The following is a 14,646-nucleotide window of genomic DNA, read 5'->3' as shown; positions in this document are numbered from 1 at the left end:
CTATAGTTTTGACCCCCCACATTCAAGCCCCCCCCCCCCCCTCACCTATTGTAAGTCGGCACCATTTTCGATAGCAGAACTACTAAGCTAGTCGCAGTTCGAAAATTCCCCTCAGCAGGACTACTGAGCTAGTCACAGTTCAAAAATTCCCCTCCTAATCGCAACCCTTTGAACATGTGACCTCTGATACCAATTGTTAAGATCGAATGCTTACCACTATGCCAAAAGATATACCTAGTAGCAAACGCGCAACTTTACTTCCTTAATTATACTGGTGTAGCAATCAACGTCGGCCACATTTCGATGGTAGAATGCTAGACTCGACCCACCAGGTTTCCAACCAATAATTGCTCAGCAATCAGCGTAGGCCACGTTAACATCTGGTCCACTACCTCCCCTTATAAATGTTACCCCTTTCCCAACCATTTTCAATTCCTTTCTAGCAACCGCAAGTTTCTTGAGCAATCCCTAGCAAGTAACTGATCAACAAATATAGAAATTGGTTGTTTTCTCCAGCTTAACTCCATACACCTTCCCATTCGCAACCTCAGGTGAGTAACATGTCATCTTCCACTTCTGTTGGCTCTTCCTCTTCTTCTTCTTCTTTGGATTACCTCGCACTCCACAAATTAGTCAAGTTGATGTATTGCCGGCAGTGTTGCAAAAATCCCGTCTAGGCGCCGATTAATCCCCGCCTAGGTGCCGATTAATCCCCGCCTAGGCGCTAGGTACTGGTCGACCGCCTAGTGTATCACCTTAGATGGTGGTCTAGGCGGCTGGCTGGCTAGACGACTGCCTATTCCGCCTAAGCACCGCCTCCTAGGCGCCTAGTCATCCAACTATTGTTCTTCTTTTTTTAATGGATTATTTCATTCTAAACAATATCGTTTTGAGCAAAATAACCCTAAATTATCCAAACTCTAGATTTTTTTAGTTAATATTTAATATTTTAGTATTAATTATTAAAGTATTATATAATTTATAATTATTAGTTTTTAAAAATTTGAAAATACTTAAACAAATTTAAAAAAAAAAATACATTGACGCCTAGGCATCGATTAATCCCCGCCTAGGCGTCCTAGATGCTCCCCGAGCGCCCGAGAAGCGCCTAGCGATTTTTTCAACCAAATGTATTGGATTACCCTGAAACCTCCACATCTCACCCCCATACTTTGTCGAGCACAACAACGATCCCATCGTCCTCTCCTCTGCCTCCCTCCCCCCACCCCCCACCCACACACCCCCAACCAAACCTTCTCCCTAGCATAACCTTCATATGATGACCACTCACACAACCCTTACTTCCTCTAGCCCTACCTCCTCTTCCCCCCTTTGTCCTCAGCTACTCTGCACCATTCATCCCTCCAATGATTAGAAAGCCTAATTAACTGCAAGGTGTATCATGTGAATCCTGGTTGATTATTACAACCGTTTTTAGTTAACAGTTAGTTATTATGAAAAGGAAGATAATAGGGTTCAGCTTTATGCAAAATTTCAAATTAAAGCAACAATTAAGTTGGTCGGTCCAAAAGGAAACTACATACCAAAGTGCTTAATTAAATAATGTATACAGTAAATGATTAAGGGTAAAACTATCAATTAATTTGACTCCTTTTATTGTTTGGGTCAATTTTAATTTGTCCCTTTCACATAGTTTTAACAAGTTGATTTTATTCAGTTTAATTAATTTTTAAAAGTGGTCAATTATATCTTCTTCTTCTTTTTATTACAGATGAATTAGCTATTGATGTTGTCACTCATACAATATTAAAAATTTCATGGTTTATTAGAGTTCTTTGTGCTTCAATAGGTTGAAAAAAGTCTATTGGAACACAAAGAGTCAATATCATGAAGCTCGAACCCATGACTTTTTATTTAATAAAGTCATTTCATATCACTAGACCACAAGATCATTAACAATATAACTCAAATCTAAGACTTTCCTTATGAAAAACAACAAGACATCAAATCACAATGTACTTAGCTATCGAACCACTAATATATTACTCCATCTGTCCCATTTTATGTGTCTGGTTTGGTTTATTTTTAATCTAATATGTCACAATATTAACTTTAGTAATAATATACAAAATTTATATATTTAGAAACTACTCTAAAAGTACTATTAAACACAACAAATTAAATTTAAAAATAAAGTTAAAGAAAATAAACAAGAAGAAATAATTGGTTTGACCAATAAATAGTAAGTATGACAGTAAAATGGGACAGGGGAAGTAATATCAAAATTTACAATGATCAATAAAATTAAATATAATAAAATAACAAGTGAATATTATAAAATAATTTTAGGGAAAAGTGTATTAGAATTAGAACCGTTAGATCGATTTATCACTTTGGTAGGTAAAATTTGTCATTTTATAGATGTTTAAAGGATGATCACAAAAATTAAACAAAAGAAAAAATTTCTTTCTTCTAAAGTACGTAATTACGTTTTGATGAAACATGGTAATCTGGTCTAAAATATAGCTTTAAGCGTTTTTATAAGCCTATTTATCACTTTAAAAGATTCCACCTCAAATTATTTCTCATTTTTGTATACTGCATTTCAACGTACATTTTTTTTTATCTATGTAACTATATCCAAAATGATAGCCCGGACCCCTCCAAATTAAAAAATAATAAAAATAAAATAAAGTTTCATTGTCTGAAATTCTGTCCTGGAAGCTTCTAGCAACAATAGAAATTGAAAGTAAGTTTGATATTAGAGTAATGAATTAACATTTGATTTGAAGTTAGTTAAGAGTGAAATTCACATGCAACTAACCAACGCGGGAAGGATAGGGAAGACGGTGTGAACAAATAAAGTCTATTTTTACTGTATACAAAAAGATGAAAGTGTGTTTCTTCAGCACTTTCCGGGGTTGCTTTATATATATATATATATGGTAGGGTTCCCGTGAGACCACTTGCTTGGACCACTTGCTTGGGTAAGATCGTGAGATCGCATCTTGTGCATCTATATAATACTTTTTAATGGTCTAAATTGATTGACACACATTTTGTTTGCACACATTTAATCACCGTTCGCACACACTTCAACTTGGAATCTTAATCAATCTAGACCATTAAAAAATTTTGAGATCAAATCTTGTACATCAATCACCGTTGGCACACATTTAATCATCGTTGGCACACATTTAATCATCATCCGCACACACTTAATCACCATTCGCATACATTTTATTACCATTCGCACACACTTCAACTTAGCATCTTAAATCAATCTAGACCATTAAATTATTAAATGGATGCACAAAATCTGATCTTACGATCTTACCTAAACAAGTGATCTCATATGATCCTATACACACACACACACAATATTTAAATGGATGAGAATAAGTTAATGTTACAAATATTTTAATAATATATCAGTAGAATATTAACCAAAGACAAATTTATGATGAAACCGTCTCATGGATCTATATTCATGAGATGAATTGAATTTTTCATAAGTATTACACTTTTTCTCATAAGTAACTCTTTAACTCCTAAATATTACATTTTAATTTAAAAATATTACTTTTTTTTTAAAGTGTCACATTTTTTAGTAAGTACTCCGTATTACATATTCCCTTATAAGTAAATGTTACAATTTTGTCATAATTTGATAATTTTTTAATTAAGGAGTGTAATTTTGTAGCAGAGTTTTTTTATAATTGTGATACAAAATCATACTCTATAATTAAAAATATTATGATAAAACTATAAAATTTTAAAATTTGCAATGAATAGCGATAATGTCACATAATAACATATTCTGTAACAATTAGAAGAATTAAAATAGAAAATCAAATATTATCACAACATTAGAAAAAGTATACGTTTTTACGGCAATTAAATGTTGTATATTTTTCGGTGATAGGTGAACTATTAAGAATAAAAAAAAAAATTGTTTTATGTCTTTAGTATGAGAAAACATAGTTTGTTTTTTGAAAATATTCAAAAAGTTGGGCTTCTTTTTTTGTTTTGAGAAATATTCATAAGGTTTATTTTTAACTATTTAAGGTTCCAAAATATATGCTTATTAGGTGGACCATGCATAAAGTACATTTTATATTGTTTTCTATGCATAACGTACATTATTTTTTATGTATAGGGTACGCTATTTTTATACTTATGAACAAGATAAGCATAAAAGTTATCCATTAAATTTTATTACCACATAAAGTACTTAGAGAACACGTTGCGCATACAGTACTTAGAGAGCGCGTTGCATGTTGATCATAGTCAATACTACTCGCACTAATAGGAATTATCTTTATGGTCCATGTTTTTTGTTTCTATTAAATGGTGTAAGTTTAATAGGTCATTTTTGTTTGAAACAGACATAACGACTTCAGCTATAATGATGACACGTAAGCTATTTAAGCACAGTCCTCCCAGTGTTTCTGTTACCGTTTTTACCCTACATCTAGTTGCACAAGAGATTAAATGGTAGAGAAAACTTTTAAAACTTCTATAGTTCTTCAACCAACACTATCAAGATAACAACTTTAGCTGGAGCTGCTCGTTCTTATGCTTCCGCTATCAAGATTAGAGGAGAAAAGATTGTTTATATTTCTAACAACCTCTAATATATCTCAGGGGACATTGAACAACTAACATTATAAGAATGTAGGATAAGCATATAAGGATGGTGATGATGCATAATGGATCAAAACAGGAAAGAAAACAACACCTAATTCATCTTAATTATATACACAAGAACACAAAAGATAGGTAGATTAACTGAGATATGCCTGGTTAGTTTGTGCCACGTCGCTGCTAACCATAATCCAGGAATCGCTGCACGATATTTCTGTGTTTTCAAGTGTATAACCGTAGAAATCTGGCACTGAAAATCCTTGCCCGAGTCGAAAATTCACATATGGTAGCACCCCAATCCTCAGTACAGTAAGCACTACTCTCTGCACAATGTTTCAAATTCTTGAAATTTATGTAAAGATTCTTAAACTTGGCCACTTGGGCACTACCTAGTACCTAAGTTTGGGAGAATTAGAACATCATGGGGGGAAAGTAAGCAGAAATGTCGAAATTTCAGTGAAGAGTGTGAAAGAGGAGGCAATGTACCTCGATTGCAAGCATGTTTAGATCGCCAACTTCGCTCCATACCAAAGACATCCCGAGCTCATGTAATGTAATACTACCAGCCACATCGTTACTTGAAATCTCTGGAAAAGCCGAGCCAGTGATCTCCTGCAACGAACAAAAGTTTCACCAGTAAGAAGCAGCTAAGCAGCACATTTTACGATTTCATTTCATACAAGTTATTGCTCGAGCATATAATGGGGAATTAGAAGACGACTATTGAGTGATAACACATCATTAGAGTTTCTAAATTTTCGCAAACTTTTATATACTAGAAGAAACTGTACATTTAAATCTTAACCTTACCACTGAAATGCCTGCAACAGGTACAGCTTCAGTGTCGTTCAGAACGTTAATAATCACATCTGCAGTAACCGTTGCATCAATCTGCTGTTCTTTTATCTTGATATTTGGTACGGATGATATAGAAATATTCAAGGTCATGTTATCGTTTGGGTATTGCTTGTATAGGTTTGGGAGGATGAACTTCCACCGAGCAGTGTTTAAAAGGAACTGATCAGGTACTTCATCAACAATCCAATGCATCTTACCGGCCTGAACAAGGAACAGCAATTAAATCGCAATTTAATCAAAGTCGAGTACAGAAATGCAAGTTAAATGTCAATGATGAAGTGAAGCCCTTTAGCATCATACCAATAGAGTTAAATTTGAACATATAGACCAAAGGAGATGATTAAGAACTTACTTCGTAATAAACGGATAATACTGATTTTATAACAAGTTCATGCAGAAAAATTGTGAACATATAGTCCGGACCCTTGGAGGAAATCAGATGATATAGAGCTCTGTGGTGATTCTGGAGAAGAGTATCATCTTCATCCCTCGCACTTACTAGCCCATTGATTGCAAGAGCAAGAGAAGATTTGCTTATCTTAGGGTTACCGACGAAAGTAACATTCAAAGTGGCAATACTAGTGATTGGAACTTCCTTGGGAAGGGACTGCAACAATGAATCGAGTTTTGCAACTTCCTCACTTATTTTACTCGAAATAGCATCTTCAACAGCAGAGGTTAGTTTACCTTCAAAAGCATCTACTACCCTACAGTGCGAAACAAAATTTTAGTAGTGCAAGATTAAATAATCGTGGGAAGGAAATGTTAGAAAAACATGAAATAATACCCTTGGTATAGCCAGGATGCTCCACCTTCCAAATTTATTGATATATCTTCCACAGAGCATTTGTTTTTCACAAGAGAAAGTGAAAGGGATCCTTGTTGATTCTTAAGACTGAGAGTAAGTCCAATTTCCATGCCACTAACCTGTGCACAAGCAACATCCATAGAATTTTCTTTTATGAAGATAAAAAACAAACAAGCAAAGGAGTTCTATAAAGCCTAGAAATCATGTTAGATAAACTGCTTCTTCAATATAATTAATAATTGTGAATTCTTTTGGCATCATCTGGCCCTTCCTGCAACTTTTCAGGATTTTCTATCTGAAAAAAAACACTCACTCTATGTTGTACTTGTAAGTAGCTTGTTTACAATTGAAAGATGTGTTCCGTCTCAACAAAAAGAAGTCTATGCACACGCCCCTCACGTATGCGGGCCAATTACTTTTGGGGTTGGCTTGATGCCAAATTGAAGGACGAGCTCCAACTAACTAAAAGTCTAAGCTAATAGCATTGTTGTAAAAATTGGCCTAAGCGGCCGCCTCTAGGCTGAAGCAATTTCAGCCCTACGCGGCTTTTAATCGACTGACCGACTAAACGGCCGACTAGGTGCCAAGTTGGGCACCTAACTCGGCTGAGTTGAGCGCATAACTTGGCGGAGTCTGTGCCCAACTTGACTGAGTGGTTTTTTTTCATGTTTGGCTACTCTTCTATATTTCTCAAACCATATACTCAACTAACCGTCTAACATTGCATTTGACTAATTTGGAGAATTATATCAGTCTAACAACTCCTAGCCCTTAATGAAAAAAGTGGAGCCAATATACTCGAATTACTCTACTGCCTAGGCAGCAGCCCCGTAGGTGATATCTAAGCACTAAGCATCCCCGAACGCTCGACTAGCGCCTTCTGCAACATTGGCTAATAGTTGAGTGCCCATTTATATTTATACATTATATGACCAACATTTACTTAGAACACACTTTCTAATGGCTTCTCGCCACTTCAAAGACCCAACCCAGCAAAAGCCAACTAGAAAAATACAGTATATTTGAGCTTGCACATTTGGGGTATGTTTCACCAATACATTAAAGAACACACAACAGAGTAAAGGTGAGGGGTATGAGTACATACCTGAACAGAAGCTTGGCCACTGTCGGATACTTCAATTGGAACCAGCAACCATGTGGAATAGGAATACTTCCAATTCATGGTCAAATTTGCAGTGGCGCCAGAAACACTTAAAACTACACCAGAATGTGCAGTGCTAACAGCTGAGGAAGTCACTTGAATTGCGTTTATAGTAATATCAGAAAGAATCATATCAACTGTTCCCAAAAGCGAGATATCCGCAGACTTGTCAATATCAGGCAGCTCAAGTGGAACTAAAGAAGACTCCGCAGTGTGAATCAAGATGTTCTTGGCAAAATCAAGACCCTTATTGGATAACTCCACCCATATGAACCCTTCCTCTTCTGCATAGGACTCAGCATGATGGGTACATGAAGAAATGAGTAGTAAAGCTAAAAGAGCACTCAAGATTGTGTCAGCCATGAAAATTCTGGAACTCAAAGCAGACCCAGAGAACAAAGAAGTTAAAGACTCGATCTTTGGGCTCAATTTTGGTGGGCTTTGATTTTGCAGAGGCATAAAAGAGTGTGCTGTGGGTTGAAGTCTTGAAGATGATTAGATGAGCGAGCGAGGGATTGAGGGGGTTGTCAATGTGTTCTTGGGAGAGGGCGTGGGTGGTAGGTTGGTAGATTGGTAATTGGTATGGTAGGAATTAACGTGGGAGGGCTGGGTAGTTGGTTGGGTCGTTTTTAGTTTAGTTTATCAAGGTAACAACATTTTCCCGTGGAGTTGCATGCCACTCACTCACTTATGATTGCCCCACAGCTTCTGCATTCGTACCGTTAATTTTAATGGAGTTGCCCTATATAATAGCATCCTTATCAACCGAGTTTTTTCTTTTGTAAATATGATTAAAAAAAGAGAAAATAAAAAGGAGGAAAAAAAATAAAACAAATATCATTTAAAAAAAATTAAAATGCAGATCTATCTGGCGCACCTGAGCGTGCACTGCACGCGCCCGAGCGAGCGCTAGCTGTGCGCAAAACGCGCATAGCAGAGTTGCAAGTTGAAGCTAGAGCATTGTTCTAAAACTTTGATTTGCAGATGAACTCAGCTCTTTCTCTCTTATTACTCTCTTTCCTCCACATCATACATCACTATTCCAAAAACCCTCAATTATCCATTGATATAAATGCTCTAAGCCCCTACTAGTTGATGGTAACAAGAACTGATTTTGTGTTTGTTTGGCAATTAGCGGTCAATTCGCACTTTTGTAGTTAACAAATTGTGTTAACGATTTTGATTAGCATATTATAAATAGATTTGGATGATAATTAAGATAATACATTTTTTTCAATTTTAACTATAAATGTAATTATATGGCAATGTGATATATTTTAAAAAGCAAGAGTAAGATTTACTTTCATGGGAAAAGATTATTAGTTAACAATTGCTTAACAGAAAAATAAGTTCATAATTTGTTGTTTTTAATTATTTTAATAAAATCATATCACGTGACAAAAATAATACTTTCTAAAATATTTATCAACCATTGACAAAGCGTTTGGTTGCGAGTGCATGCTACATTGGATGTGGTAAAGTGCGATCAGATCTAGGCGCAAATGAGATCACTTTGCCCCGTGGGCACTGGAGTGCCTTGATGGCATTTGAGCATCTCCATCAATGCATCATCTTTCATGATTTTTTGCAGAACAAAAATTATCAAATACGGAGTAAATTTTTAACTAATGTGAGGATTGTTATGAATATAATAATAATGTGTGGCCATTATCTCAATTATTGTATTTCTGGACATATGAAGACTCAAGTGTCCTTTGGAGTATTGAAGGGTTAACGTTATTGCCTATATATAGGCCTATGTATTTCATTTGTAAATGTACCAATTGAGAATATCAATAAGAAATATCTCAGCTCCCTTCTCTCCATTTCTCTTTTACAATTCTTCTTGTTATTGTTCTCGCATTCCATTCTTGCTCTGTTTGTTGGTGTTGTTGCTTGCAATTCCTTTAGTTTCATAACAAGGATGATTTTTTTTTTTTTGTGGATTTTTTTCCTGCAAGTTGTGTTTTTATTAGTTCCACCGTTGAAAAAATGGAGAATGCATACTGCTTTGACTGCGCATTTGAGCTACATCCGTGCCCAGCTGGGCGGCTGCAATAAACCCACCAGCTAGGCGCGTTATTATTCAATGTTATGTTTTTTTTTATGTCAAATTTCTGTTTTTCTTTTTTCTTTTTTTGGTTAACCCTCCTACTTCTCTCTCTCTCATTTGACATGTAAAAAACAATAAAAATCCTCAACTAATGAGGACATGGGGATTCCTTATCAATGAATCAAATCATCATCTTTTAAAATGTAACAGTACAATGTGAAATTTGAAAGTTTGTACTGTAATTCATATTAGGTAAAAGTTTGTCTGACCTAAATCTAAAAACTTGGTAAATCATTAGTGAAATACAATAAAACTACCGGCCATCACGTTGATGTATTCACGTTTTACTTGTAACTTTTTTTCCTGCTCAAAAAAATGATTACAGCTTAACTTTGGATAATAAATCAATAAATTTAAATAATTACATTATCAAATTATGAATATATTTAGTTACCAAAAAAACACATTCAAACCCCCAAAACAATTAAACATATAACAATTTGAAATAACTCTCGCCAAAACATGCTCAAGAAGAGATGGAGACCCTGAGTCATAAAGGAACCCAGACTGTCATTTTTATTTGGTACATCTAACGTGTTAAGAATTCAATTTATGACATTCTAATTTAAAGTTATAGGTTAATGCTACTCAACCATAAAGCCATGGACATCCTTGGCCATGTTTAACTATTAATAAATACTAATAACACCTTTTTGCGATTTCCATTGTATAGTTATTAAAAAATTTTGTTTTATTTTTTACCTTCTTCATTGGGGAAGAGGAGGTACTATACAAATTGTAGGAGAAAATAATAGTACAATGACAAGTAGTGTATGACAACATACCTTGTAGGAATGATATCAATTTAAATTTACCTAGTCTTCCAATCAACGTACAAATTTTCATCTTCTGTATTCGATGGAGAATAGTGCATATAACACGCAGAGTCAATTATCACATAAATATGAGGGCGGTCAACTTGGTAAAGGAATCGAGAATACAAGAAATCTCATTCTATGCAACAGGCTCATCACAGGGCAGCGCTGGTTATAGGTGCCCTATGTATTCTGAACAGTCCTCAAAAAGAAATTCACCTGAATACCTTGTGCCATACAAGCCATTCAGCCAATCAGAGCAATGTATTTGATGGTAAATGACATAAGCCCCATTGTGATCCAGGTTCTACAGAAAGTAATCTGGAGGAGGTTTTTTGGCAGGAGCCCCTCTTGATTCCTGCATTTATCGGAAGAAAGGGAAACTGACTTTAGAGAAGTCTCATTTCACTTACTGAGTTGCTTTAGTAATAAAAGAAGTCCTGAATGGAGAAGGATTATTTATATAAGAGAGGACCTGTGGAGCTGCTTCAAATACACGGAACTGCTTATTAAGATTCTCATCTAGTTCAAGAATTGCTGCAATGTTCCCACATCTGCAGTACCACAAGGAAACAGTGAGTATTTTACTAGTTTTCTTCTATTTACGTGTGCGAGCCGATTACTTTTTTATGGGCTCCAAGCAACAAGTGGAACATTGTCTCTTTTTTATCGGGTGACACAGAGATTCGAACCCATGACCTTTGGCATGGGGTTGGCTCTCATCCCAAATTGAAGCATGTGCTCTATCTCAACCAAAAGCTTAAGCTGATAGTTGGATTACACATTTATGTTTATATATTATATGCTCAACACCAGGATAGATTACGAAAGGATCTAAGCATCGTTACATAACTTACCTGTAGCAATAGTTCGGAGCAGACCAAACAGTGACTATCTGATTATTAAACATCCATTTATATCCTTCCATTACCAACTGATGAGCACGGCATATGTAGTCTATGTTGTTCGCATGATTGAATGTTGTGACAACACCACCACCAAATAGGAAGCCTGCACCTCGAGGACTCAAACCCCAACCATCAACAATGTCTTCTGGATCAGACCATAGTAGGTCACACATGGGACCATCATGGGGCACTTCTTGCTTCCGATCAATTGTTCGAATCTAAGGCATGGATCATGTCAATGCATTTTCAGGTTCTCAAATATGTATGTAATGAATTCAAGTTCAAACTGCAAACCTGGTCTATTGTATTTATATTAGGAGAAAGACCACCATGAACACAAAATACTTTGTTCTCAATTAGGGCTGACAGGCTGCAATTCAGAAGTGTAAGACAAGTTAGGCAGCATGTAACCGAAAACATAACAGCCAAGCAAGCATTATGACTTTAGGCGTTTCAAAAGGTCCATCCCCAGGGGCATTAATGTGTCAAATTCCGAAATGTTCAGCATGCAGGATATTAGTCATTTTATATCCAATTATTCATCAGAAAAATATATTCAAGTCCATGTAACTAAAACCAAGTGGCAGGATAGTACAAGTAAAGTTAGTATGCAAATTAAAGAGGTAACCTTATCTCAACCAAGTACTACCTCAAGGATTACGTATCATAAGCATGCAACATTCATATGATTATTTTAACAAATCTACAACTGATTTTACCGCATAGGAATTCACTAATGAGATCTTGTAAGCATGAACTAATAATCAGGTAATTAATGATGTTATTAATTCAACGCCACTCACTTTCTATTCAATCTCTTAAGTTGTTAAATTTCAAACAAAAATGCCACCATTATCTTGAAAGAAACAAACCTTAAGTAATCAAATATATCTGTGCAATATCTCCATACGTTTACCGAGCCATACTTTCGCAGGCACTCATCATAGAATCCATATACCTGAACAATTCAGAAGCCATTTAGACATTTAGTACCACCATAAGTTAAGCTAGAGAATGATGGAGGACCAACCTGTGTGATCTGGCGGCTCTCATGGTTACCTCTGATTAAAGTTATTCGATCTGGATACCTAACCTGATTTTTGCATCATCTATTAGTAAAAATGCTAAAAAATTGTAGTCAAAACAACACACAATAGAATCATATGTTCAGCCTAAGTTTATGAGAGCATTTCTCTTCCCATGTATTATTGCCATTAAGAACTCGTAGAGTTCCCTTTTGATGCAGTTGTATAGATTTTAAAGAAGGAAAGGCTCAATGTTGATTGAAGCAGACAACAGACATGGTACAAAAGGAAATAGAATATTCAACTTGGATGGTACACAACTTACAAGTGGTGAGTAAATATGTAAAATGGGTAAAGGTAAAGATTTGAACATTGATAAGATGATCCTAGTGCCAGACCCAATTATAAATTAGAAGCTTATAGAGGTCTTGGGTGGTAACACTTTTACCATAAGACATAAAGGATAATCAAAATGTAAAAGTAGTCTGGACCAAAAGCTCATAGTTGTTATAAAAGTAACAAGAAACTCCTCATAGATCTCCAAACAACCACATAACACAACTTTTAACAAACACACTTGTAATATTACTGTATTACCTTAAGAGCAAGCATAAGCAGAAATGTCTCAACAGAGTAAAATCCTCTGTCAACAAAGTCTCCTAGAAATAAATAATTTGTCTTGGGGCAATCACCTCCAACTTTGAAAAGCTCTTTCATGTCATAAAACTGCCCATGTATATCACCACAAATCTGCATCAACAAAAAACAGAATAGCTCAACAAATTATTTATATCTATCATCATTAAATCAAGTACATCAGTGAATGTCAAAGAACTGAAAATGCATACAGCAATAAGAAGCTTCATCAGGTGTGATACTTTTTTACAATTTATCCAAAACCCATATAGTCAAGCATAACTGCATTAAAAATTTTCATCTTGCTCTCCCAAAAGTTTATATCGTTCAAATGTATTCACTGGGACAATTTAAACACATTATCCTAAAAATCTTTCTGGCAATGTGTAAAGAATAATAACTACAGTCAAGAAGTGATGTTTCTACCCCAGTTTTCTACTTCCCAAGTGAATCTTGTGCCCATCCTCCATCCTCACAAGCTTATACAGTGCCAGATATCTCTAAGAAATTGGCATTAAATTATGTAGATAAAATAATTCTACAAGCAAATGTCAAATCTCATTAAACCCTATTCAAAGTACATTTACTAAAACCATAAAGCGACCAGAATATGAAGTTAATGAAATAAAAATACATTGATGTTAGCTGTATTGTTTTAGTGAGTGTATAAATTGGACACAAATGGTAAATCATGTCACTCATACTTCTATTCTATTTATTTTACAGTTCCTAATCATTTGCATCCTGCTTCAGAAAGTAAGGAATATTCCTTTTGCTTGAACATATACTGATATTACTGTATAAACTTGTGGCTGAAGGGTGTCAGGTCAAATTTCACTAGGCATAAGATTTACCAAAAGTGCTACTCCAACATTATCACAAAGCTATATTTTCTAGTGCAAAGAGATAGAGATAGTCAGATAGAGTACTCAAATATACCAACATCTTGAGAATGAATTAAAAGGCATATGGTTTCACTGAAGGCTTCCAATAACTCCAGTATATTTTCTGTCTTCAACTTCAAAATCACTCAAAAACAATAAAGCATATAGGCAGACTTCTAAGAATGCACGGGGTGAATGGAGAAAAGGTCTCAAATTTAGATTTTCAGCAAAATACATAAAAACAACAGAACATTAAGGCTCAAAAGAACCCTAACAACATGTAGACCTAGCTCAAAACACAAAATTAGAATAAAATTGAATTAAGAATAACAATGTAGCGCACGTAACTGAGCTCTCTACAATCTATACACAAGCATAACAGTATCTATCTATCTATGCATGTTAAGAAAAGAAAGTTTTTTAGCCTTCTTTTCGGCGGGGAGGGATCTAGGTCTTACAGTGACCGGGGCATCGACTCTCTGAACGTTGCTTTCTTCAACGAGGATTTCCATGGCCTTGAGACAGAGAGCCTTGACTTCTGACTCCTTCAACGGCTCGCATCTCTTGAGCTGCTCTATTTGTCTGTCTAGGTCTGACATCTTCGTCTTCTTCGGTGCTCCTTCGTTTCAACTTTCGCTCCCTAGACTGACAGTTCTGACTCGCTCGGCGGCGAGAATTTGCTGCCTGCTGGAATGGAACAGAGCTCCGCAGGTGCGCGGCGGGCGGTGAGCCGTGAGCGAGCTCCGGTTTCCGGCCCACTCGGTCTCTCTCGCGGAGCAGTTTGGACGGGAGGGTTTTCGCGATTCGCGCTGTCGCCGCTTAAATTTTG

At 35.7% G+C, this 14,646-nt stretch overlaps 2 protein-coding genes across 2 annotated transcripts; both read right to left on the bottom strand.

Annotated features, from left to right (window-relative positions):
* Nucleotides 1–4,557: 4,557 nt before the first annotated feature.
* Nucleotides 4,558–8,067, bottom strand: LOC116008453 (putative BPI/LBP family protein At1g04970). Its single transcript, XM_031248686.1, has 6 exons — nt 7,380–8,067; nt 6,254–6,393; nt 5,819–6,173; nt 5,419–5,667; nt 5,095–5,220; nt 4,558–4,931 (listed from the first exon to the last, which is right to left on the bottom strand). The coding sequence occupies exons 1-6, from the start codon at nt 7,893–7,895 to the stop codon at nt 4,749–4,751; spliced, it is 1,569 nt and encodes a 522-aa protein (XP_031104546.1). The 5' UTR covers nt 7,896–8,067; the 3' UTR covers nt 4,558–4,748.
* Nucleotides 8,068–10,221: 2,154 nt separating this feature from the next.
* Nucleotides 10,222–14,646, bottom strand: LOC116011099 (serine/threonine-protein phosphatase PP-X isozyme 2). The gene is made up of 8 exons (XM_031250615.1): nt 14,276–14,646; nt 12,895–13,047; nt 12,303–12,365; nt 12,145–12,230; nt 11,567–11,642; nt 11,222–11,490; nt 10,840–10,918; nt 10,222–10,722 (listed from the first exon to the last, which is right to left on the bottom strand). Exons 1-8 carry the CDS (start codon nt 14,414–14,416, stop codon nt 10,672–10,674), a joined length of 918 nt encoding a protein of 305 aa, XP_031106475.1. The 5' UTR covers nt 14,417–14,646; the 3' UTR covers nt 10,222–10,671.

This window comes from Ipomoea triloba, chromosome 2 (genome assembly GCF_003576645.1).
Source record: "Ipomoea triloba cultivar NCNSP0323 chromosome 2, ASM357664v1".
Classification (NCBI taxonomy): domain Eukaryota; kingdom Viridiplantae; phylum Streptophyta; class Magnoliopsida; order Solanales; family Convolvulaceae; genus Ipomoea; species Ipomoea triloba.
The sequence above is the reverse complement of the archived record's forward strand: the minus strand, read 5'-3'. Positions and strand labels throughout refer to the sequence as shown.

Bases quoted from the DNA above. Each gene is read 5' to 3' on its own strand.
- LOC116008453 (XM_031248686.1), bottom strand. From the start codon at position 7,895: ATGCCTCTGCAAAATCAAAGCCCACCAAAATTGAGCCCAAAGATCGAG. The intron at 6,394-7,379 runs GTATGTACTCAT...GCTTGTGCACAG, and splicing joins GTGGCCAAGCTTCTGTTCAG to GTTAGTGGCATGGAAATTGG. The intron at 4,932-5,094 runs GTACATTGCCTC...AACATTGTGCAG, and splicing joins TAAACATGCTTGCAATCGAG to AGAGTAGTGCTTACTGTACT.
- LOC116011099 (XM_031250615.1), bottom strand. From the start codon at position 14,416: ATGTCAGACCTAGACAGACAAATAGAGCAGCTCAAGAGATGCGAGCCG. The intron at 12,231-12,302 runs GTTGGTCCTCCA...TGAATTGTTCAG, and splicing joins AGAGCCGCCAGATCACACAG to GTATATGGATTCTATGATGA. The intron at 11,491-11,566 runs GTTTGCAGTTTG...TCCATGCCTTAG, and splicing joins ATATAAATACAATAGACCAG to ATTCGAACAATTGATCGGAA.